This window comes from Lethenteron reissneri, chromosome 21, assembly GCF_015708825.2.
Source record: "Lethenteron reissneri isolate LAM-NWPU_2019-01 chromosome 21, ASM1570882v1, whole genome shotgun sequence".
Lineage (NCBI taxonomy): Eukaryota > Metazoa > Chordata > Hyperoartia > Petromyzontiformes > Petromyzontidae > Lethenteron > Lethenteron reissneri.
In genome coordinates this window covers 15,820,339-15,847,183 of record NC_083799.1, presented here as the reverse complement: position 1 = coordinate 15,847,183, position 26,845 = coordinate 15,820,339, and the positions used below count along the sequence as shown (strand labels likewise).

Below are 26,845 nucleotides of genomic sequence, written 5' to 3'. Positions count from 1 at the left end.
CCCCCCCACCTCACTGGACCCCCCCCCCCCCCCCCACTGGACCCCCCCCCCCCCCCCACTGGACCCCCACCCCCCACTGGACCCCCACCCCCCACTGGACCCCCCCCCCCACTGGACCCCCACCCCCCACTGGACCCCCCCCCCCACTGGACCCCCACCCCCCACTGGACCCCCACCCCCCACTGGACCCCCCCCCCCACTGGACCCGCCCGCCCCCCACCCCTCATTGGACCGCCCCCCGCTGGACCCCCCCGCCCCCCACTGGACCCGCCCGCCCCTCCCCACTGGACCCCCCCGCCCCCCACTGGACCGCCCCCGACTGGACCCCCCCGCCCCCCACTGCCCCCCCTCCCACTGCCCCCCCCCTCACTGGACCCCCCCCGCCCCCCACCTCCCTTTGCTCCCCCTCCCACTGCCACCCCCCACTGGACCCGCATTATGTCCCCGCTAGAGGCGCTGCACGAGGCGGTGGCACCGGCAAAGCTCCGGCCGGCAGCACCGGCAGGACCCGAGTGACCCGACCTGACCGGGCGTCCGTGCGGTCCTCCTGCAGCAGGGAGCCCCCCCCCCCCCGCGTGGCAGCGATGGCGTTTTCGCATTGGGCGAGGCCTGGCCATGCTGGCTGACTTCTGCTGTGCCCACTCCACCAAATCCCACCTTCCACCCTTTTATTGACCATCTCGCTTCAGGACAATATAGAGCCCCCACTTGAACAACACACGGACAACACCTTTGTCTGGGCTATATCACATCTTATGTTGCCCACGTGTAACACGTGTCGGGCGGGTTCTTATTTTGTATTGTTGAATTGCTATAAATATTGTGCTGTTATTCTGACACTGGTTGAGACTTTGGCATTGATAAAAAAAAAACCTAGATTAGACGAGTCTTGGTGCTGGAGTGTGTGTGTTTTTTCTTAAGTCCATATATTGTGTAACTCGATTCTGAGTTTTTTTTGTAGGCGGTGAGATCTATGAATCTGACACTTGCGGTATCGTTAATACATAAAAAAAACATACCCATAAACAACGCGACTGCGGGAAAACATTGATCATATTATTTAATTACAGGGCCTACCCACTCAACAGCAGATGTTTCTGTAGTTGTAGATTATGGCTGATGAAGGAGAACCGGTAAAGCTGGGCTTTGGCGTCAGAAGCTTTAAAAGTAAAGAAAAGCCAGCAGAGAGGCTTGGTAATTGTCATGACCAGCGCAGGGCAGCAGCGACCAGTCGTAACATTTGCTACCGTGCAGACAAACACGGAAGTATGTAAAACATACGTAACACATTTTCGATTTAAAATTTTAAAATAAAAAAAAAGTTTATTGCGTAACCTATAAACAGCCGTAAGTATGTGACAGCAGTGTGTGATAAGGCATAGCCAAGTGAAAGGGACCCCCCGAGGCCGTGATCCCGCTCCCTTCTTCACTTGTTCTTGAGGATGTCTCCGTCCACCGTCAAGTCGTACCTGCAGCGGTGACACGACACACGCGCCACGTCGCAACGGGCCAGCCACTCGAGTAGGCTGCACAGGATTTGAGGCTATGCCAGCGAATGTCACTGTCACGGGAAGTATATTAATGTCTCTCACGATCAAGGAATAATTTCTTGGCCTCGAAGTATGTTAGAGTGCCATTAAGTTTGTATTGTGAATTGTCTCGCATAGCACCAAATAATTGAAACAGGCCAAACTCATAGGAGATTCTAGAATTCACACGAGATGCAAATGTACGGGCAGAACATGATAGAGACACTCTCAATTCTAAATTATAGGCAACTTAAATTCAAAAAGATCAGTTTTTTTATGTTACAGTTACTTACAAAAACGAATACGTGTGACACTGTTCCTTCTAACTCAGTTCAAATCGAACAACAACCAGTGTTTGTGAAATACAAGCAGATTCAATAGTGATAGTGCATGTTCACGGGATACTAATTGGTTGTAGAAGTTAATTTAGTGAGTCCAGGCAAAGAGATGCTGGGCATCTGAGGAAAATGCAGAATTGGGCCCCTCAGCATGACCCATAGTCCTTATTCAGAAATGTTAGGCCATGGATTATTCTCTAGCAGTAAAAGGGTTGTAAAAGTCGCACTGGTGACCATGGATAGGTAATTGTCGTGATGTGAAAGAGGAGCTACACTTGGGGTACATGCAAGACGCTCTGTGTTCCACTCACCAGTTGGTGGTGCCTTTTGTCAGGTCAAGGGACTGCACGTCAACCTGAAGCTGGAGATAAAAGAAAGCATTTCCAATTAAACCATTGCTTCTGTTGCATGAGCAATATAGTGAAGCAAGGTGTAGCACATTAGAAGATGGCGTCAATGTCGTTCATGATGCTTGCCTTTCCCAACAGTTCCTCCTTGGCCAGGAATCCCCCGTCATGCTTGACTGCCAGATCTAGAATGTGTTTTTCCTTCGCTTCGGCAAGTGTCATCGTAAACTCCAATCTACAATAGGCAGACAACAAATAGTCGGGGTTGACGTGTTAGGAATAAAGTTATTACCTTAATCAAGAAAGAGCACAATGAAACATAATTGAACAGTTGAGTAGCTGGTTCTGTGGTGTGCTTTCAGCTGAATTCTGCCATCCCTATTTTCCACCCACTCACGTCTCATCGAAGACAGGGTTGACAGACTTCTTAACAGTTGAAGTCTTCCTTTTCCCCAGCCGCCTGCGGTTTGGGTGCATATATATGCGCACGTACACGTTTGCCCCTTCATGCGTTGCTGTCAGAAGGTTTCTGGAGAAGATGGAAAAATTGATGAGAACAAGGTAATGGTTCCAAGATAAACTTGCATGTGTCAGAACAAATGCAAATTTATTTAGGGTGTGCATCGGTTAGTGTCACTTACTTGCATGCGTGCACAACCACAACAAGCTGATTGCGCTGTGCGCTGTGTCGGATGGTGAGCTGAATTTGCCCGAGAGGAGACTCTCCAACACCAGTCTCACTGTTGATACAGACATGGTACACGCATTGAAAACAGGGTTGGCCACTTTACTTCAAATATATGCAAAGTATTTACATCTTGCAGTCACTTACAAATTGAATGAGTGGCTGTGTTCTTTCTCTCTCTGTTTTACTCTTGATATAGTCAAAGCAACCATCCTTTCCATCTTTGACCATTGCGACATTTACTTCCTAGCCCCTGAAACCACTATAAAAAAAATGCCACTCAGCTCTACGCTTTTCCATTGATGCCCCTAAAGAACGCATCATTGCAACCTCTAAATCACATCCAATCGCTCTCCCGCTATATTTTTTCACCTGATGACGATTGCTTGTGTTACGATCGAAACGTCGTGATATTTTTTTAAATTATTTTTCTATCTACGTGGCTTTACCGAAAGACCCAAGGAATATGAATTCCTGCAGTCACGAAAGCTTTAAGTCAAGATTTGTTACTTTTACTTTAAGCACTATTTTTTGCTGCACCCGACGCATTCTGTTAGGTTGATGCCTGTTCTTCTGTATGTATCACACTGTTTTTCTTGTGCTGTGCTCATGTACCACGGATACTAGCTGGGTAACTTGCTAAATGGGACTTTCCTAGAAACAAATAAACATTTGAGTAAAAATCTACACGTGGCAGAAACTACGTGTGCACAAGTACACCACACTTACTTCTGCAGTTGCCGGACGCGGCGACGGAGCTCCTGCGTGGAAGCCGGCACGGACATATCCGACGCAATGCTCGGCGTTGGCTCCTTCCCTGGCCCAGCCGCTAGCCTGGTGGCCGCGTGTAATCCAGGTGAAGGCCCTTCCTGCGCATGGGGCCCCTCGCCTCCTTTGTCGGTACTTAGAGATGAGTGGGAGCCCCCTGCCCCTCCGACCACAGTGCGACCCATGCCATTGGCCTTAGGGCCAGCCCCTGTTGCATCCTTCTTTTTCTTGCCACGAGGCTTTCCTACTTTCTTCCGAACCAGGTTCTGCCCATCCTGAATGAAGTTTTCTTCCTTAGGCATCACCTTCAAAATCTGAAAAGGACATTTACAGACATTGGTGGCACCAGTTGTTTATCCACATTGGCAAACAGAATGGCATGCAATTGTCAAGTAATGCATATAACCACTTGCTATCACAAACTCAGGAGGTATTTATGTTCTCCCAATGGTGAAAAATGTGAAACTTATTTAAAACATTTCTCGATTTAAAGCTTTCGTGACTGCAGGGATTCATATGGATTCACATGTTAATTTGAAGTAAAATAGTTTTGCTAAAGTACATTATTAAAGAGTAAATGTACAACATAGATGGCTGCTAAACGGCTCAATAAATGTGAATTTGTAAACAAGAGTTTGTTCAACGAATATATTGGTGAACCACAAATGTATATATATAGAAAATACGCCGACCCTGAGAGCCAGTTTCATCTTGATGACGCTGTTTGGCCCAGAGTTGCTCAGCTGGAAGGCCTGGTCCAGAGTCATGCCATCGGCTACGAGCAAGCGCTTTAGAGGCAGGTTGAAAGAGCCGAGGGAGCACTGCCGATCGTCGTCTTTCACCTGATGGCCACGCATACACACGCACAAAGCACGAAGTTGGCATAAAACACACACACTATACTGAGATACTCCTTGCCCTGAGGTGTTGCCTGTAAAGGAAATCCGACCTGACGTAAGTTACATCAAGCCACAATATTAAATAATCCAGGTTTGTGGTGGCTGAATGTACTTCACACCTGCTTTCATGTCAGATGCAACTTTGCTTATGTGGATTTTATGTAGTGCTTTGATCCAGTGAGTTTCCACTCAGGCTGGTAAAACATATCAAGCTGCCAATGCGTAAATGGTGCCCAGTCTAAGAGACAGCTCCGATCTTTCACAGAATATATAAACCCATGCTGCAGTGAATTACGTACGAATTCAAATCCCATCAGTCACTGCACTCGCTGTGTTCGCCGTTAAGGCAATTGTAAACATCTTGTGAAAACAAGTATATTACGAAATATTTGTAGTTAAATATGAAACGTAACATTCATGGGTTCTGTTTTAGATATGAAAACAAGTACCTCAACAATTATTTTGCTGTCCATCACAATTCCACTGGGTGTTTTTTAGCATCGCGCCCTGAGTTTGAGGGATCCGGAAATGTTGAAGTATGTGAAGATGTCATTATGAACCTGAAGTGTATTGTGGGTAGCCTGATAGCGAGTAAAAAAGTTGATTATAAAACAATGCTTGTGCAAATGTTGGATAATAATATATTGCATTCCAAAAATGCTAATGCAATTATAAAATGTCAACAACTCATTTTCAAGATATAAATGGTAATATGCGTCAAAATTTGACATTTTATAGCATTCGTAAGGTTTGATTGGCAGGAGATATGTATTACCACCTTCACACGGGCATGTGGAGGTGGTGGTAATGGTCGTATCTCACCTCTATGTCGAGATCTTGGTCAGTGGGGTTGTGGATGCAGAAAGTGAATGGCTGCTCCCAGACTGGGTCATTCGTGTTGTAACAAATCTGTCGCAAAGATGTCGGCAAAGTAACAAACACCGATTACCACACAAAATTTAACACACGCGATTTCGACACGACATGGTTTAAAGATTAGATTCTTGGCCACGTTCAGACTAATTAGTCCACTGTTTAAAAGGAATACAGTATTCAAAAGTGGATAAGGTGAATGAGTAAGGCCAATCAAATTTATGAATAGATTACAAAAAAATGAGCTATATTGTTACGTTTCATTTCACATTTACTTGAGAAGCCAAACAGTTGTTATGCCACCAATATGAAGCTTTTACCATGTTGCCTATTACTGTCGTTTGCCAGCAGCATCATTATACTTCACCATTACATGACTCATTACCATGAAACTTGCAATTTGTTTTACTTTACAAGTGCAGCATAGTTCCCAAAATATTGCTTAATAGAGCATTACATTTTTGTTATGCTTTAATAGCCAGATGCATGCTTTTGAACACAAAAGACAGATCCCCTTTAGAGCCTTAACAGACTGTTGGAGCGAGCACTATTAGTGAGCACCTATAAAGACCGGCACAGCATACAAGGGGGTGAGTGAACCAACACCATGGCCGACCGCTTATGTCTCCCCGGTGCTGATGTTTACAGACTGCACCAGGCACTCGTTCCAGGCTAAGTCGACCAAGGGAAGGCTCAAGACCAGTTAAAATATTCGCCACTGTTATTGGTTGTGAATGGGAATCGAACTTAGGTCACGCGGCTGACAACTGCACTCGCACTCCCCATACTTTTGAACAGGCGCCCGATGTTTCACAGAGGCACGTGCATCCTCACAGTCGTAAGAAGACATGGGCGGTGGAAGAGCTCTACCTTGCTTTCAAATGTGGTGTGAGAGACGGAGAGCTGCACGAACGGGCTGGGCTCAAGGTTGGTGCCCTTCTTCTTCGGCTGGAGACCCGGACACGCATCGCACGTACATGTCTCATTAGGTGCTTGCAAGTCACACGTGTGCGAACGAGCAAATGTGACAATACACAACGGAGACTACGAATTCCCTTTCAGTCTGGACAGAACGCCGGGGGGGGGGGCGGGGGGCGGGACAAGTTTTGCAAGTAAACGCACTTAAGGATGACACAGCACTCTCGGCGGCAGTGAACCCAGCACCACACCTGGCCTGCCTGTGTTCTCCCAATGTTGATGGTGACATATTGCACTCGGTATATATTTATTAAAGAAAATCAACAAAGTGGAGACCTCAGGCTGTGATCAGATACTAATTGCCAAGGGTCAAGCACACCTCACATGTGCACACGTCACACGTGCAAAAGATGGACTCTTTAACAGACTGTTAGGGCAAGTGCTGGTAGCGAACACCTATGAAGGCTTTCATAGGAAGAGACTATGAAGGCCTTAATACATGCACCCACGGTGTCACAAACGTCAACAATGATACCATACACATGCACACACACCCACACGCATGCACTGGGATTGTTCAAAACTATTATTTAATTAATGCAACCCTAAGTAATACTACTTATTTAAACATTTAACAGCAATCTCAAGTTACATCCTTAATGTTATGGTAACTAAAACATGTATGTAGTCTAATAACACATTACAAGACTTCGTATATGAAGTTCTAGTGCCACTCATGACCAAATCACCCAGAATGTACCCCATCTCATACACTTTTGGAATCTAAGCAGGATTGAGCATATAAAACCCTTGGATGGGTGACCAATGTTTAGCAGAGGGAGTGCAGCAAGGTTATGCTGTAATTCTAAGCTTTCATGTTTATATTCTCCCCGTCACCAACCTGCACGGACCAGCAGAGTGAAGTATGGAAAGATAACCCCGACGATCCGCAACGCGTGGGGATAGCATCATCCAGCAGGGGATTTAAATAAGGACTGTGCATATGCGTGATCTATAACCAGTATTTTTGTAATGTGGTATAGGAATATAACTCTTTTAAAACTGACACAGCATGAAGCAACACGAATGCCAAATACCGACTTTGTTTTCCAACATGGTGCGTTATATAACGCAGATGACACACAGGTTTGGAACACGTAATTCGCTGGGTGATTATTTTATTAATATCTGGTGAGTCACTCGACTATCGCCATATCTGATTGAGGAATGTCACGGTTTATAACGTGTTTGTTTACTGTGGGGCTTGGAACACACAATTGCATTACCATTGCTCCTTTCCAAAGCACTTCCACGGAAAGTGGAAATTGCATGGTTATATTAAGCAAATGGAAGTTGACAGGTCCCATATTTTCAGTGATGGGCCATTGCTCATAAATATCAAAGACATCACCAAAACTGAGGACCTGTATTCAAGCAAGCAGGGGCAGATAGCTGATTTATGCTGGTCGGCTTGTTCGTTTAATATCCATTACTATATACATATATATGCGTGCGAGTGTGTGTACATCTCCAGAAGACCCTGGCTCTGATTAGCAGGGAGGAGGCAGTACAGCATATGCCGAGCAAGACCAAAAGAGACTCCAGTAAATACAATTGTTACTCCGCTATTAAAATACACCAGCAAATGTCAGCAAGTAAAGCAATGCAAAGAGAATGTAAAAACGTGTCCAGAAAGCAGCACACTGTTGCGTTGATGCAGCGCGAGTGGTTCCAGCAGTGGTAACCGACCTACTCATTCAGCACACAAGTCACTACGCACAAACAAAATAAAAAAACAAGCTCCGCATTTCCCAGTGAAAAGCAAAGTGGCCAGGAGGATGCGAGGTGCAGTTACTTCTGGAAGACGGCGGCACACACACTCGAGCGTTAGTGGAAGGTAGCCAGCCTCGGGTGAGAGAGCAATTCACATCGCCAAAAGCAGTGGAGTTGTGAAACCAGCTGCCCAGGAACTGCAAAGCGATTTAAAAGCACACCGTTAATTAAGCAAAAATGGAATGGAATTATGACACCCAAGAGGTGAATTGTGAGATGTTTTAGTTGATGATCGTTAGCGGTTACCTTGACAGACATATGTGCGGAAGGCTTCTTACTGACATTGAATTCAAACTCAAACAAATTTCGCTGTTATTGAAGAAAAACAATGGTGTTAATTTCATGCGGTCAGACAGAAGGTCATTATTTGCAAAGCATTACACAGTGCACCTGAACACATGCCGTGTCCAAGTGAACTCCGTGTCAAAGGCTAGTAGGCATCAACACAAGCTGCTTCACATCACAAAAGTTAACACGCTGTCACAACATCACAGTGCAAAACAATGCACAGTGCCAGGAGGTAGCAGGGTTTAACACCCTCCTTACACGCACGCTTGTCAGAGACCTGTTTGAGGCCGAAGGAACAATTCTGCGAAAAGCCTCTCCCGGGGTGGTTACATGAGAGACAAATACAATGTATCACAAGCACGTGTGGATTCTCCACCTTTGTTGTTTCCTGCTGAAGTTCGTGCAGATCAGTGGCCAAATTGTGCATAATTACAAAGTGAATACCACTTCCAAGTAGACATCTTTCATTGCGCTCCAACATAATTCTGCTGCTGGTATTTAGCACTGAGAACCACGTAACACGATCATGTTGCGCAACGCGCACGCAAAATCAACACATCGAGCACCACTGGTGTGAGTAATACGAGGTGGAAGCTTAGCACAGAAACAAACCATTCACGGCAAGATCATAAGCCACAATCGAATTGCCAAATACAAAATATATCTGTTGAGTAAACACCGGTCAGATAAAAGATAGTTAGAGGGCATGTAAATCTGTCAGACACGAGTCGGGTAAAGGAAAACCACCGCACTGCATGTTGGAAGTGAATGCTTTATTCCCATGACCCAATTTTTCCGGTCCAGACCTTGACTGTAGATACATCTGAATGTGGAAGGGGCTTTTCCATGCCAACCCCAGGCTGGCGAAGGAAGCCCTCTGCAGCGTCCACTCACCTTTAATAATACTGGCCTCAACCTGCCGTCAAACCCATTCACCCAGGCTTTGCTTCATGTTTAAGAGATGAAGTGAGTAGACCACCATCAATAATTCTCATACGTCCTTTTACCATCTGCCTTGCAAATCCTTATTTTGTTAAAGGTTCCAATTGCCATTACATATTATGAAATAATAAAGACATTTTAAAAGGTCAGAGTCTTAATGTAAGGTTAATTGTGGTTCATGTTCAGACCAAGCCATGTGAAAAGGTTAGGCCAGTTTTGGGACTGGTCAAATGGAAATTTAACTATTGCTAGGGTCCGGACCCAGATATGTCATGGGAATTAGGCTCGGGAGACTCGGGACTCACAAACAGTGCCTGTGACATGCTGCTGGTATTCTCACAAAACACCAGGCCGGACGCTCGCCGGCCCTGCAAGTAGCCACAGCCTAATGTCCCAGCAAACACACTCTTAGGTGTGTAGCGAAGGAAGGTGGACGGGAGACACAGGTAGGAGGTGGGGACCAAGAGGACAAATTAGAAATGAGGTTACACGCTTAATGTCTTTCATAGAACGCCGCAAAAGAACAACACTCGAAACCAGAAGGCACCATCAAGCAGAGGCCATGCCTACAACAACACACGTACCCCTTTTTCATGGAACACAGCACTCAGAACTCACTGCTTGTGAATGAATGCAAAATTGCTTACACATCAGTACTGTTCAACTGCATAGGAGTATACACTGTGCACACATCTAAGACTCATTCACTAAATGCACTTTACGTAACTTTAAATATTGCTGCGACAGTGATTTTACGGAATGGGCTGGATCTAATTTTGTAGACGTACACCTGGGATGTCTTACACAAGTTTTAAACATTGTTCATGAGAACTAATCGAAGGTAAATTAATAGTCAGGCACTCAATTAAAGAGCTCCAATGGTGTCACAGAGACGTTGCTCCCAACATTTGGGAATACACAAATGCAGTAAGTTGCAAGAGCCCTTGTATGGAGCGCATAACTGTGACTTTAATCATTTGTCACGTAGAAAAATATGGCACAACCTACTTGGTTTTTCAGCAAACCAGAAAACTTTTGCAAATGTTGGTGAACTAAAACAGACTAGCTATGCATTTCAAACTTTGAGAGATATTTGTTTTTTTGCTGCATCATCCTTTAAAGTTAAAATGGGAATTTGTGACACTCGTGAAAACGTTCCACGACAGGTGTGAGAGAGTGAGCTGTGTGTGCGGAGCAGGACTTACCGGAAGGTTCCGTGCGCAGTCAAGGTACACGACGAGCAGGGCCGAAGAGAGCCCATCGTTGGCCTGACCTGGGCCGGCACGAATGCTGCCCAGAATCTGCGAGACCACACGCATACGTTTAGACACGGCAACGCCAACGGCGGTGCGAAAGCTGTAGCACTACCAAAAAAGCATGTGGCACCCATTTGATACCTCTCAATGTGTTCAAGCCCAATTATGACCGCTTTCTTTTCATTGCTTATTTTAAATGTGAATGTAGATGTGTGCTCACGTTTTTGTGCGTGGAGAGCGGTAGTGTAGTGCTTGGCACACTGTGCCACGTTTCCGGAGACCCGAGTTCGATTCTCGCTCATGGCCAACATCATTGATGAAAACTTGAACCAGTCCCATTCCTCCCCTAGATCAACTCGGCCTCAAATGATTACCTGATGCGTCCGGGCGATGTGTAAACATTGCTACTACAGAAACAAAAGTGGTCGGACGTGGTGCTGGCCATTCACCACCTCGTGTACCATGCCAGCCTTCATTAGGTGCTCACTAACAGCACTTGCCGCAACAGTCTGTTAAGGCTGCACTGGGGATCTTTGTCTTTTGCCTATGTGAGTGCTAGGAGTTAGGAGTACCTCGTTTAGGCTGCTGGCATCGGTGAGCAATGAGAGCCACTCCAGCTTGAGGTGCAACTGTCCCGTGTCCACCTCGTCCAGCACAAACCACTGCACAAAAACACCACCACAAATCCTTCGTATACACAGCCAGACCAACAGCAGCACCTCAGCCCAGACGCAAAGCTAATCAACCCTACATTAATCCACAAGCCAATACACCCACAAAAACTGCGTAAATATCCCTCACAAACTGTGAGCATCTCCAGAAATAAATTTCACCTATGCCATAGGATGTGTGCAATGTTGACTCACCTCATCCACAACACGCTCCTTTGCCACCTCATTCAAGTCAATAGTCAGACTGAAATACAACAGTAAGGAGGGACAGGCAGTGTTTTATGAGTTGGGTTCATGGCAGAGAATATGTGTGTGGTGCAACGGAGGGAAGGGCAAGGACCATTGTCAGGAGGAGGGATGCTCTTACCTGCCCAGAAAGTCATCCTTGTCAGGGTCCTCGTCAAACAGGGTGGCCTCCAGCTCCTGGCCCGGAACCTCATGCACAATGGCCTGCAGGTGCACAAAACAAAGATCCTCCTATTTGAAATTTGATCAAGTGCAACAGAATCAAATGATATCCCCAAAATTAAATACAACGACTGTACAAATAACACTGACTATAAAAATGTGGCCTTACGTAGTGCTCTCCACACCAGATACTTTTTGTGCCACGATGACCTTTAATAGGTGCTTGCTAACGTGGACAAGTGGGGACACCCTGCTGTTTCTCATACCTCATAGACCTCGTTCCAGATAGGGTCCAGGTTTTTTTGAATAGTCTTGCTCTGGAATCTTTGCGGGCCCACGTGAAGCACCGTGTAAGGATCGGACTTGCCCTTAATCATCCCTTTCAAAAGGTTGTCCTTCCGTTCCAGGTCACGTGCCCCCTTCAGGTGTATCCTCAGCACACCCTGCAGATGTGAATAACCGTACAGAGACTCAGGCATACGATTACAACTTGCATGCACCACCATGGTCCTTGATATCTCATACAGTGTGGTTTAAAGTTTTGTTAATGATTTGTTAAATTGTACAATTTCTGTGAACACTTAATACTGAAAGCGTTCCTTTAACTTATTGTATTTACAAATTGAACCAGTTTGAATAAACAGAAAAAACTACCAGATGACGGTAGACATCTGGCACAAAATGGTTTATGCTAAAGCGTGATGCCACGTTGTCTTTAATGTTCACAAGGCAACAGACCACAAGCATTGGTAATTTCCTGCTCATATACTGGGTGGCTGATAAAAACAAATAAAGATCAAGCCGAGTAGCTCAGCAGAAATCCTGCCGACAGCTGTTCACCTCCAACATGAAAACGGTTTACGGTATGAGCAATGGTGCCAGACAAATCAAACACAAACACACGACACAATGACAAAGAGTGTTACTGGAAGGGTGGAAGGGTGGTTGGCAGTTGGGCTGAATATTCGGAGCAGTATGGAGTAAGAGGCGAGGTTCATTTAAAGGTGGGGTTAAAAAGTCAAAGTGTGCCTTTGAACAAATAGGCATTTAAAAGTGCTGTTCTCTCCATTATTGGAGTCCGGGAATGGTGGCGCAGCAGTTAGCGCACTGCGCTACGACCCCAGTGACCGGAGTTCGATTCTCGCTTAGCAGGGCCAACATCAGTGACGATTATTTGAACCGGTCCTGGGCCTCCCCAAGGTCGACTCAGCTTTAAAGAAGTACCTGATGCAGGTGTGGAGTAAACATCGCCACTGGAGAGACAAAGGCGGTCGGGCGTGATGCTGGCCACCCACCCCTTCGTGGATAGTGCGGCCCTGCAGAGGTGCTACTCGTTAACAGCACTTACCCCATGTGTCTAAGGCTATAAGGGGGCTCTTTAGTGTGGAGTCCACATTTCTTTGGTGAGTATCAATCTGACCATAGGAAAATGTATGCTGCTTTCCCACAAAAAGTGGTGCTCATTTTATAGATCTAGGGCGGATAAGAAGCCAAATCGACTTTGGATCACAGTTAAAATTAAGACATTCATATTGCTAGCACTGCTGCTGGTGTCAAATGAGATAAATCAAGTGGCAGGGAGGGCTGGCTATAAGGGTCAGAGACTGCTTACCTTGGGGATAGGAAAGCGGAGTTCCGCAAGCTCCAAGTCGCCCACGATGGGCACTGTGAAGCGGTTGGGCAGCACCATGAGATTGGCGATCTGGTCGGTAATCATGGAATCCGACATGTTGCTGGAAAAATGAACAGTCAAACACGAGTTTACGTGACACAGAATTCAAAAAGAGTCATATTTCTGGGATCATAATTGACTGAGAACGAGGCGTTAAATGACCGGGTCCGCAAAGGAGTTAATACAAGCTAAGCGATTATGTAAGGAGGCAACTTCTGATTTGGTCACTGTTTACATTTCCCATCTACCCACTACACCAGCGGTAGCCAACCGGCATCTCCCAAGCCACATGCAAATCTCTAATCCACCACATGCGGCCCTATCGAAGGGGCATAACGTAGAACATACTACTATCACAGTAGCAAAGAATAATTAATGTCTCCCGTGCTGTGCCGAAAACTATGAAAATATACACACCTATATATACCACTTAGCTTTTGCAGAAGTCATGGCTACGTTTTGTCTCTTGCTCTGTTAGAGGTTGGCCATCTCTGCACTACACTGGATCAGGCCTGAGCTGGGTTGGCCTGCTCGAGGTCTGGCATGAGTTGTATTGACGCCATCAATGGTAACCAGACTTACTTGAGCCCTGGGATGTCTAGCAGATTGGTCAATCCTGTCCAGTTGATGTTCAATTGCTGCCACAAAATAAGGATGAAGATTACCATTATCAAACCACTGATTCAGTTAGAAATGTCACGTCATTTTCATTGAAACAATCAAAACCACAACTGTTCTCGACATTCAGGGTTAACATGGTGCATTATACCAACAACGAGCTCGTAACTTATCAGCACAAGTTAACTCATACTTTTCATCACCGTGTGTTCCGATAATACCGCTTTTCGAACAGAAGTTAAGCTCAAAGCTCATGTTACACAATAACTGATTAAAACATTGAGAGTATTTAAAACAACCAAGTTGCAAGAGAGCAAATATCAATAGAGAATTGTTGTTAAAATTAAGTAATGAATTCTGAAAAATAATCTACATTATGCAACTTACATTTTTAAACAAAATATTTATTTCTGAACTTTGTTTGGAAGAGTATTTTGCAATGTGTAGTATTTGAACATCCTCCTTAAAATTATCAAAGAAAATTCTCCCAAGATTTTATTTTTGAACATTAGTTCATTAATTCAATATTACCACCCTCTTGTGCCACTATTGAGTAATAAGCATATTGCACTGCTTCCAATCAATAAAGTTCAGTTGTCAACTCTGGGAATGTTAACTGGAAACGTACAAGTGGACAAATGATCATGGGTTGAAAAGTACACAGCACTTAATAACTCCCGTTGTCAATCAATATTCAAAGGAATTAGTTTCACTTTATGCAACGAAGTTGAGCTCCTGGGTCCATTCCACCAACAACTAATTTGCATCTCAACATTAAATTTCAACGTCAGTATAAACCTACAAGAGCCGTGCACATTCCAGAGAAAGGGTGTGGCCGTTTCCTGCCCACAGCCCGGATAACGGAGCAGTAATGATCCCCACCTCACTGCCCATGAACGCACGCATGCCACCTTAACATCCACCTCCCTGCAGCCACACTGAGAACGTGTACAGTAAAAACCTTCATCACTCACATATATACCATTACCTACCCGTCGTTCTAAATACAATTTTAAATAACACAGTTTTATTATAACCAGCACTCGGACCACAAAATCGCATTTTTATTAAACAATTTACCCACACACTTAGGAGGATGATTACAATGCCCCATAGTAGTGGAACTGCCTATTAGTGACTTATTCATGAACCAATTTATCAATACATAATCAGGGAAACATGAAAAACAGAAAGAAGTGTGGATATCCAGGCCCACGCAAAGTTCAGGGTTGAACACGTAAGACTCATAATGACAGAGGGGCATTCTATTGTGAGACACCCTCTCTTCTGGGGCCTGTATTCTTGAAGGTAGTGAAGGAAATTTCCTGAACACTCTCATTGCTTCCTCTTGCTTCCAGGTACGGAAGAGCGCACCCTGCCTAAACTCGAGGCACCTTCCAGTGTGGGGGAACTCACCGGCCGGCGGATGAAGAAGAACGTGAGCGCTCCGAAGAACGGCACCTGGCTGATGAGCGGCTCCAGGATGACGCGCAGGGAGCCGTGGAGCTACACACACACAAGCAAGCGCGTACGGAAATAAGTTCAGCACAAAAAAGGGGCAGTTGCTCCCACATGGACATTTTTAGATGGATGTTGCATGTCATAAACCACTCCCGAGATTTTCCACAAATGTAACGATGTAGATCAACATTTCAAATGTGTTCATGTTCATTTTAGATACATTATATATTTTATCATTGAAAATACATTTATATGCAGTCAATTCTTTCCAAAAATGAGTGGCCTAATTCCTGTGCAACCAATTTGCACCACTGGCAGAGTGCAGCCACGTTCAGAAAGATCGTCCGAAATGTGTCACGTACAGAAAAGGAGACCTAAGGCCGATCTCGAGTGACCACCGACACTGCACCATCACTCGCTGGTCCCTAGCAAAGCAACTGTGGACTTTCCACCACGAGGTGCAGAGAGACCAACAGAAATGAGTTAACGCCCAATTGCCATTGAGGCAGGAAGGTGTTTTGATTTGTACAATTCTTCCTCTATGGATGCTAATATTTATTAGAATAAATTGTGATAATATAATGGCAAACGAGTGTTTTCAAATTTACTCAATGGAAAACTAAGGCGATTATCGAAACATTATCAAGCACATGGACTAATCTGTTGCCTTGAATATCAGTGCAAGAACTTTTAATGTTATATTATGGCTTGCACAATCCAATTCATTGGTATGCCATGAGCAGCACTCGCCACTGCAGTGCAAAGCAGCTCCACGACGCTCAAGTGTACAGTCTGCTGTGGCCATGTGACCCTTAAAGAAGAATGGCATTGTTCAACTGCTGTCATTGTGAAGTCATGCCAAAGGACAAAAAATAGCCAAACTGACAGCCAAACTGACAGTCAAAAGAAAAAAAACTAAGACAGGGTTTAAACCAAGCTTTGTATGCTTAACAAAGCTGCAATAAAAACACGCCTCTCTGCTGCTTACCTGTACTTGCTTGGCTCCAGCATTGCAGAAGTACTTTGGGATTTCCACATTGATATCACAGTCACCGACGTAACTGAAATACAATTTCCCCCAACAACCCGGGTAAAGTTAAACTTTTGCAAACTACACACTCAGCTTAGCAACTGGTTATATCTAAATCAGTGCATCCATATAGAATGAAACAAAGGTTTGCCGATTCTCGAATGTTGTTAAATTCCGGTTTACGTCAGCTGTGCAATATTCGTGAATAAACAATCGCCTGCTTGAGCTACATCACGAACATAAGAATTTCAATATATAATAAGTAAAGTGGGTTTCTTATTTATATTTAACCGGAATTCAGTTAAGTAATGTCAACATTATACCAATAACAAAAAAAACAATGTGGATAAAATGACAGATTTTCCAAAAAATCTAATTGGTTCTGATATACATTGCTAAAATTATACGAGCAAAGAGTACACTGAAGGAGTCATTTACATCCATTAAAGATATATGCAGCATATCCAAATAATCACATTAACTCCTTATTCACCAAACATATGACCTCAATTATACACTGCAGTTTAGCAATGGGACTTTGAAAACTGTGCAGTTTAAATAACAACTGTGAGCAGTGAACCACATCCCTTTCAATTGTGGTCCAAGTTTATTTGGACCACTGCATTGTGCAGAGTTTACACAGCAAGCAGCTCATCCTGCATTTACACAGCAAGTGTCTGCACTGTGCTCTCTGTAGACACTGCAGCTATGGTGCTGGGCCATTTACTGTGCTCTGTCACTACCCTCCCACATGCTGTCCGACACTGCATTTCCTTATAAAGGCATTATTCAAAGATTTCTAATCCTAGCCATTTCCCATGCTTACAATAAGTGTGTGTGTGTTGATGCAGACTCGCACACTCACACACAAGTATGTTTATAACTAGTTAAATACCCAATGCAGCGCAGAAAATACATGCGCACACAAACACACGTGCACTGATTTTTCTGTGTTGATGTTTGAGCACATGACGGCAAGCCAGTGGCTTAGTCCTTACAAAACTACTTCAGATTGTTTCCATGTTAAACTTGACATTTAATAAATGTAACGCGATTAGTGCCATAAAGTGGTTAAATTTCTAACACAAACACATGTTATGTAAACGAAAACATAAGAGGCAGTGTAAACATACGCCATAAACACTTGTTTGTAATACATTACTTCAGCATAAAATGTGACTGGAGATCAAGATCTCAGTGTTGTATTTGGAAGGGAAACGCTTTACTGTGCGTATTATTATTTTTTCTTCTCATAACATTTCCATTTGAGGAGCTATCAAGGGCAAGGAACTGATGTGGGAAGTAACATGTGAGCTATCCACCCAGATTGAACAGAAGGTGCCACACACAGGCACGGTCGTTCCGGGTCCCTAGAGTAGGGAGTGGCCCTTGGGGGGGGGTGGGTTAAATGGCACAATTATCCGAGAACCAGTTTATATCCTTTCATGCCTTAATTCAAATTTAGTTTCTCAAACTCAAGCCTGAAACAAAATGTATACTGTATGCCATTCATATGCAATTTGAAATATCAAAGTTACTCTGGACGTATCATTAGCAAGGCTTCATGCACTTCACAAAAAATGCATAAACTTCACCTATTTTTAGTCGACCACCGAGAGATTATTCCACGTGTTCACTGCTGGCACCGTTAACTTGACAAGACACCGAATCTTACAACTGCACACGCAGTGGCTTCACTGCTTCACATCACCGTGCGTATTCCCAATCATCAATTGATACAACCACATCTAAAATGGATTACTATAATAAAAATATTTGCAGTTAAGAGGGCAATGTCTAAATGCGAGCATAGTTGAAACATGTATGAGTAGGATCACGCCTACTTGTGACCACTGCAACAACCACTTCGCACAAGGACCACTTCACACATTTGTCAAAATGTATCAATCAACATACCACAAAATAGAGACGCTTATCATGTAGACGCTTATGAACGTCACCACAAACATGTGTTCAACAGGAGCAACAGACGATGTAATGCTGTTTTCTCACTTACATATACCGCACCTGCCATTGTTTTTTCCCCTATCACGGTAATATATCGTCAATTATCAATCTCACCATGACATTCATTTAGACTGCACACAAGCAAATGTTGACTTGAGGTTAAAGTTGTATTTCTGGTCATCAACAGATGGCTGACAACCACTATAGGCAGTAAAACTTAAGCAAATCATCAACTGCAGCAACCGGAGATACTACATAGCAATGAAACAATACCAACATAGTACCAGCAGGCCTAAGAAAAGCTGCCCACATTTTGACTAGAGTTACTCAATACAGGGGGATAACAATAGCACCGCACCTGCCCAGCAATACTCAAGCGGGCCCGCACTCAACGAACCCGAAAAACATTCCACTGCCACATGTACTCCATGGAACATAAGCTAACCTGAAATCCCTGCATGCTCGGCGACATGACATGCGCGCCCGTGCAAGGCTTGCACGAGCGGACACGTGCACAGATATAGCTCTGGCACGTACACCCCGACCGGCAAAGTTTGCCATGGCAAAATCCCTGGCGCGTCATGTTTGCGATGACCAACCTGATTTGCAGGTCAAGGATAATCTGCCTCTTGTCCACATTCTGTGAATATGTCTTTATTCCAGTCACCTTAAATGGCTGAAAAAGCAGACAATTTTTCGTGAAGAAGCAGAGTACAGACTCAGTGTCATCAGGCTATGTTATTCAAATACTCTGTAAGTAGAATTTGTATTTGTTTTATTGTTGAAATATCCTATGTACAGATTATTTGGCTACTATAAAATCCCGCATATGATGATAAGCCACTTCGATGTGCTATCATAAGTGGCCAGGTTGACTGAAAAATAACTAGTAGCTCAGTGGGCTTCACCTGGTAAATAAAATAAGTTTAGTTTTAGCAAAAAAAGTATTCGGATAGAACACAATAAACTAAAATGTTACTTGTGCATTACTCTGAATAATGTCCAGTCAGTGTATGCAAGCCACCTAAAAATGCTTGACCCATCGTAAGAACAAGTCAATTAATTTAAATTTCATAATGCAACTGTGATCCCTTGTCCACTGCACATTGACAGAGGAGTTTGGGGCGATGTTAAGCACTTGATGAGCAAAGGTCAAAGTCAATGTTGGTTTGGATCGACAAAGATCAGCAGTGGGGTGTGGCAAGCAACCTTCTCTCCAAAGTGGAGCTTGGTAAAGGTGAATGTCTTAAGGTAATCGGTTGATCCACGCACAGCCGGCTCAATCGCCTGCCGGAACACTCCTTCCATGTAGCGCCCAAAGAAAGGCCACACTTGCACCAACACCTGCACGGCACACCAACCACTCCACTCCAGCACACAGCAGCTGTACAACAATCAGATAAGATACTCGGCTCTCCTCGTGTCATTCATTTTTGTTCCTATTCTTGGTTCTTTCGGTAAAGTCACGTAGAAGGGAAATAATAACAAGAGCAGAGCTGTCGAAAAGACAGCGTCCTAATGACGCTGTCTTTCCGAGAGCTCTGCTCTTCACCTGAGGACGGCTGCTTGCGTTGTGGCCGAAACGGCGTGAGAATTTTTACTATTATATTTATTATTTCCCTTCTACGTGACTTTACCGAAAGAACCAAGAATATGAATCCCTGCAGTCACGAAAGCTTTAAATAGAAATTTAAAATCATTTTTGTTCCATTTGATCACTCAGGTCCCCCTCCCACAGGAAAACAAGACACCACTCATGAGCACCAAAGGAAAATTGATATAAATATAAGGTATGTCATTAAGAAGTCACTATTACAAGATTAATTATGGGACTTTTGTGAAAAGCGCTAGATTAAATTATACTGATTATTGTGAATGATGTCATCAGAGAAGATCCCATACATTCACTTCCTGTGCAGCCAGTGCGGCGGAATGCAATGTCACAGCGGCTGGGTTCAGCACTCCGCTCCCTAATGCAGCATCACATGCTCTAAACATGCATTTGTGCCAACTGGTGACACCGTGTGCACATGCATCCGCGTGTGTCTGTCATGTAATCGTACTTTGTTCAGCCATTCCACTCGCTCCACATCTGGGAATTGCACCTGTAAAAACAACATTGGCACAGCATCAGCATTGCATGAATATTACCGTCCCCCTAGTAAGACAACTCTCACCAGCTCGCATTACAAAACAGTGACTACATGAAAGTTAAATACTGTATATGACCACTGATGAAATGTTCTTTAGTCTGACATTTAAAACATTCACGTGAAGAAAATAACTAGTTTGACTGGCTTGATGTCCTTTATTAAAACATGTGCCATTCCAATGACATACAACGTCTTTTAGAAGAGGTGTTAAGCAAACCACAGTTAAGCAATAATTCCAATTTGATGTGTTCAATGTCCACCACGGCAAACAGGTTACTTTAGTAATTTCCCCGGAAGATGCCAGGCAAACTGACCAAGTGGTGTGTCATGAGTACTGCCACATTAATACATCGCGTATGCCAAGTCAACATTATTTCATGCATAATTTATTACTATGCTTGTGTACCCATAAAAATCTCCTGAGACTAATGACTTTTTTCAGGAGTGTCCCGACAAGCTTAGTGAAAAGGAATTTGGGGGTAAGATTTAATACATCGGGGCACTAGATACCTGAAGCAACCACATTTGAGACCCGTATTCTGATTGACCAATACATGCTTAGCGGTGCCAAACGAACTGCTAATTACAAATGTAAGCACATGTACTTGTGTACTGTGGTACTTAATCTCTACAGCACTACTTGATGATTGACACTAATGTGTTAATAATAAGGGATAATACCATATTAACGATTTAAACCATTAAGTGGCCAATGTAAAGTGTTTAATGTTCAGGGTCACTTCTCTACCGAGCACAACAACCGATAACCACCCATTTGAACACTTTGATGGCATTAAAGAATGCAGTCCATTTTCAATGGTCAAACAAGCTGGAAGTTTAACAGCAAGATCAACAGAAACTTCGACAAGAAACGGAGCAGCGATTGTTTTCTTTCAAATGTAAAAAGAATGCAACTACGTAGGCTACACCTTTCGATTGCAGCGTACACGAATAACGTTGCACTGTAGTTCAGTAAGTACTGTATTTCTGACACCAGTGTAAGCTGCCACCACTATACTATGTTTACGCTGCGGGCCCACCTTACAGGGACTTGTCAGTGCTTGTCTTACACAGCATCAAACAACGCGCTGCATTCGTAACAGCTCAAACACGACCCCGCTGTGATGCATGTATGTATGTAGTGTGGAACTTATTTCGCACCGTACATAGCCGACCGTGCTAATCGGAGGTCCGGGGAAGGTCAACAAACTAAACACAAAAAACAGCTCTAAAGAAATTAGTTTTCAAAAAGAAATGTGTTACCACTGCAATACAGTATTGCCAAGGAAATTAAAACTCAAAACAGTAGATTACCTACAGTATACCATCACATGCAGTACATAGGATACTTTAAGAATAGTATGTGACCACGGCTTAATAGAAGTACAGTAATTATTGCTGCTTCAGCTGTCAGAGATTAAACAGACGTTGGTTGGCATGCAGACTATCCCCTACATTCTGGCCACTGCTGCTACACGAACGTCATCAACACAAATGAAACCAGCCAGGCAAAGCACTATGCTCCAAGACAAATGTGTCGGCCGGACACGGGGAGCATTGTCGGGCCAAAACATGATCCAAGATGTTGACTTGTCCCTCCAGTTGCAGGGAAGAGTTTCTCACTTCGTCATCCACACCCTCAGCACAATCTCTACCTCATCAAAAGCGCAGTCTTCTTGGGCCATTTATATCCACGTGCTGTATTTACATCAAGTGTGCGGTTACTGCACAACCACAGTAACGCAGTCGTTTACCCACCTAATGTCGTAACCAATATTACGGGCGTGTTCCTCTGCATCCCTTATTGCAAGCATTTTGTGAATAAATTATTAAGAATGCTATAACCATGAATAAACAAATGTTGCGATTAAAAACGATTCATCTAGAGGCATATTGAATATGTATAAAGACGGATGCAAATAGACAACATTCTGGGCAATGTCCTTCACAGAAAATAGGACGTATGTACGTTCTCCGTCAACTCCGCATTATGTGCTGATGGGTGGAAGAAGGCAGGCGGGCGTGTTTCTTTTGGAGCGTGCGCGTGTTGTGTGGCGTGCCACACTCATAACGGAAAATACGACCGACCTTGACCTTCTTTTTAGCTGGTCCTAAACTTTTAAACGTGTGACTATGAAGGCCCCTAGCCCTGCTCACATGTCTGTTGTGCGATCATGAAAAGTCACATGAGCGGCCACAATGGAAAAGACCTTTAAGAATTCATCTCAGAATAACGTATTTGAGATACGCGCAGAACTACTAATGACAGTGCATAACGGGGTAGGGTAAGTGACCTTGCCATTGATCACGTAACTTTCAACTAAGAGCTATTCCACCACAGACTAGGGCTGTTCAATCAGCACAAACGAGCCACAGTACGGGAAATCAAACTGAAGTAAATCATCCCGCTTGGGCAATACATGCACACTGTCTAGTTATGTCTTAACACATTTGCTTAAATGTAGTGGATATGCACCGTCTCGCTCGTATATTTTCAATGGCACAATCTCAAACAGAATCTACCATATTGTGTTTACATTTACTTTTCAACATTTCAATGGTATGGCAGTGTTCATGGAAGCTCTGGATAGAGAATTTTTGTTTATATTGCACCGAATTTGCAACACCCAGACTGTGCTTTCTTGTTAAACCGCCACAGGCCAAACAAGAGGTTCAACTCATTGGGTTGAATTAGAAACACAGTATAGTAAAACGATGCCCTGTGATACGTGGGATTATTGCAATTGGAAAAGCTGGATTTGAACACACGGGGTGTACAGCTCACGAAGGAATATGAATGCCACAATCTTTACAGCTGTCCTTACATGTATCTCGCAGCGGGTTGTACACACACTGGCGTATACACGACCTTTAATACAGGCTGAGATACACTGCACGCACAAGGCCATTGTAAAATCCACCCTACGTAATGATGGCCGTGGGGAATTTATTTACAGTTTCCCTGACGGTCAGTGCAGGTTGGTAAAGGCGGGGAGCAGAGATACAAGGGGTGCCACGGTGACGAGAGGGTAACTACCTCGCCTGGTATGCAGGAGGTCGTGGGTTCATTCCCTACCCTGACGCCTGCGGTATATTTGGAGTGTGTACGTGCTCCCCGTGGTCGCGTAGATTTTTCTCCGGGTCGTCTGGTTTTTCCCTCCACATTCAGAAACAAGCGTTTAGAGTATTTCGCTGCGATAAATTTCCACGTGATAAACCATTTTGCCAAGCTCTCATTTGTGACCAGATCGCTTCTAATAAAGAGATTTCTAGCTCAGTGGGCCTTATCTGGTAAAATATAGTTTAGTTTTATATGGGAGTATGCAAGTACAAAACAATACTTTATTTTGTTGCATTGGCCACGACTGCCCATAACGTAGCCCCTCAAAAGCCCATAACACCTCTTTTGCATGGTGCTCACCCATCCAAACACTATCCAGCCATGATTAGCTACTGAGATTTGCTGAGATCGTGCGAACTCTGCGTGATATGACCATGAGAATAAATTATCAGGGTGTTGACGTAGCCCTAGCGGAAGCGCATTCACCACTTATTTCATGGGTTCATGGTTCGATGCAAACGGCCGCCCTGATTATTACTCGGAGTTTATCGACCATAAAAAGACACTCCGTGTGCTTCAAAGTGGACGTTCGTAAGAGGCAGGTGTGAACCGGAATCATTGTCCAAGTATGATAGAAAAAAAAACCTGCAAAATACTAATTTGAGATTATATATGTATGGTGAACTTCTTTCGCACCGTACCTAGCCAACCGTGCTAATCAGAGGTGCGTGTACTGTACACAACAATTATCGCCACCCAATGCAAAAACTTGCGAGGACCCTTCCTGAAAAAGTTAAGAGCCTCAAGCGAAACTTCCCTGGGTAAACAAACATGACAATACTGGATATATATTTCAGGTTTTTGCAATGAAATCCAGATCAATTCTTGTAATGTAATGGTAAATAAAATGTTTCTTAGCTGCTCCCTCTATCTCTGTGTGGTCCCAGGGGCTCTTATGAATGGGCCCTCCCTGCTCAGTGTCACACAGCAAGAGGGGCACAATAAGCATGGGTGCCGTGGTGGACATGGCTGAGGCCAGCCCCAAATACGAACCCAGGCAGGCAGATCCTGGTGCTTGATCCCGGAGCGAATGCACAACTCTTCAAAGCTGCTGAGCTGCTCCTCCTTGAGCAGCAACTGCTTCTTGCTGGCTCGAATGCGCTTGTACCCCAGCCACACGATCACTCCCAGCAAGATCCAGCTGAAGCTCATGCCCAGGTAGCCGGCCAGGTAGGTGGGGAAGAGGCACAAGAAGGTGCGAGCGAAGGCAAAGAGCAGCGACTGCAGCCCAGCGCTGGGCCCGTCGCCCGCGTAGCTGCCGGCCATGCTCGACACGGAGCCCCGAGACTCCGACGAGGTCGGTGATGGAGATGGAGTCTCGTTTGCCTCCTGCTCCTCTCGTCCGTCTGCTGGGGACGGACCGCCCGCCGCTGCCGTGCTCGTCATGATGACCGCTGCTGCTGCTGCTGCCGTCCGGGGCTGTCCCACAGGGCACGGTCGTTGTCCGTCAGCTGCGGTGCAGGGGGCCCATTACCCCCCGTTCCTGCAAGGAAAGGGGACAAGCAGCGGTCTCACTCTCGCACGCACTCAGCCTCCTCGTCCCCCCCCCCCCCGTGTTCCTACAACTCAGCAACTGAAATCCAACTGGTCACTCAGGTCTCCACGAGCTTGCCAGGTTAAGCGCTGGCTTCACAGGTACCACCGTCCACCTCCAGTCCCCCATTGGCTTCTCAAATCCACGGTCTAGCCCAGGTAACCTGGTCTCCCTGGTTCTCCTACCTCGGCCTCCCAGATTTTCCCGGGTGAACGTGGCCAACCAACGCCCCACTTTGAACCCAAGCCCTAAATTGCCTTACTCCTTCCCCAAGGTCTGCCAGCACCGCTTGGCTGGCTGGCTGACCCAAGGAACTGAGGACAAACATTAGCACCGAAGCAATGAAGGCCCTTGTCGAAGATTCTACCCGTCCGCCTGGCTTCACCCTGCCAGAGGGCCTTGATGAGCACGTTCCATGACAGGGCAATGTCTCCCGTGCAGCCAACCTCCACCACGGTTGTTGCTTGGGGTCTTCGTTACCCTATTTGCATTTTTGTAATTTTATATTGCGTATTATAGCTATTGTATATTTTATTTTATTCAATGTTTACATACTTTAGCTCCTTAGTATTAGTTAGACGTTGTACCTTTAGTATAGTTAGACTCGTACACCACTTATTTAAGATTTAGGAGTCCTACATGTTGAATGTATGCACCTTCCTGCCAAAGTAAATTCCTTGTCTGTGCGAACTTTCATGGCGAATAAAACCCTTTCTGATTCTGACGACCACACTGCCGTTGTGGCAACGTGAATTGTTGTTGCGACGACTCTCCAGCTCTACGAGGACTACACACGGAGGACACGGAGGCGATGGCATGGCTCGGGGCTAAACGCCTGTGTCTGTCAAGGTCCCCAGTAGCCTCAAGGCCTCCCCACGACCTCGCTCCCCCTTGCTCCCTAGGCCCCCCTCGTCCAACAACCCCAGGTCCCCTAAACTCCCACAGCTCCTCTCGCAGCTCTCCCCCCCCAACTCACCTCAGCCACTCTTGCCGAACACCACCACCCCAAGTCGCCCTATGCCGACCCCCTTTGCCTCCCCCAGGTCACCTCGGGTCCGTTCCACCTCGAGTCGCCGTGGCCTCCTCGACCTCACACAGCGGCCCCGACAGCGCAAGAACGCGCTGGCACTCGGGGAAACCCACCTCTGCAGTGGCGAGCAGGAGGAGGAGGCGGCGATGAGGAGGAGCCCGGCGTCTGGTGGTGGCGGCGGTGACCGTGGTGCCAGCTCCACCCCCGCGTCCCGGCCCCGTCACCGCTGCCTCGGCAGCACTGGGCAGGGCCGCGCCTCTGACATCACCAGCCCCCCCCAACGCCCCAACAGCCCCCACCCCGACAGCCCCCACCCCGACAGCCCCCACCTCTACAGCCCCCACCTCTACAGCCCCCACCCCGACAGCCCCCACCCCGACAGCCCCCACCTCGACAGCCCCCACCTCTACAGCCCCCACCCCGACAGCCCCCACCCCGACAGCCCCCACCTCGACAGCCCCCACCTCTACAGCCCCCACCCCGACAGCCCCCACCCCGACAGC

At 45.5% G+C, this 26,845-nt stretch overlaps 1 protein-coding gene across 4 annotated transcripts; it reads right to left on the bottom strand.

Moving 5' to 3' along the window:
- Positions 1–1,043: 1,043 nt before the first annotated feature.
- LOC133345314 (extended synaptotagmin-2-like) lies at positions 1,044–26,599 on the bottom strand. 4 transcript variants are annotated; one of them, XM_061555968.1, is made up of 24 exons: positions 26,456–26,599; positions 24,772–25,261; positions 20,568–20,609; positions 19,714–19,848; positions 19,104–19,180; positions 16,495–16,567; positions 15,462–15,551; positions 14,010–14,065; positions 13,368–13,488; positions 12,022–12,198; positions 11,715–11,797; positions 11,543–11,591; positions 11,249–11,338; positions 10,626–10,721; positions 9,726–9,827; positions 6,310–6,387; positions 5,389–5,475; positions 4,360–4,509; positions 3,629–3,981; positions 2,856–2,954; positions 2,612–2,743; positions 2,344–2,449; positions 2,179–2,228; positions 1,044–1,469 (listed from the first exon to the last, which is right to left on the bottom strand). In XM_061555968.1, exons 2-24 carry the CDS (start codon positions 25,162–25,164, stop codon positions 1,427–1,429), a joined length of 2,682 nt encoding a protein of 893 aa, XP_061411952.1. In that variant the 5' UTR covers positions 25,165–25,261; positions 26,456–26,599; the 3' UTR covers positions 1,044–1,426. The 4 variants fall into 4 exon arrangements, with proteins under 4 accessions (XP_061411952.1, XP_061411954.1, XP_061411953.1 ...); XM_061555970.1 differs by lacking the exon at positions 9,726–9,827 and adding an exon at positions 8,437–8,499; XM_061555969.1 differs by lacking the exon at positions 26,456–26,599 and adding an exon at positions 26,289–26,449.
- Between the last annotated feature and the right edge of the window lie 246 nt (positions 26,600–26,845).

Bases quoted from the DNA above. Each gene is read 5' to 3' on its own strand.
- LOC133345314 (XM_061555968.1), bottom strand. From the start codon at position 25,164: ATGACGAGCACGGCAGCGGCGGGCGGTCCGTCCCCAGCAGACGGACGA. The intron at 19,849-20,567 runs GTACGATTACAT...TGTGCCGTGCAG, and splicing joins GAGTGGAATGGCTGAACAAA to GTGTTGGTGCAAGTGTGGCC. The intron at 15,552-16,494 runs GTAAGCAGCAGA...GTGTGTGTGTAG, and splicing joins CTGGAGCCAAGCAAGTACAG to CTCCACGGCTCCCTGCGCGT.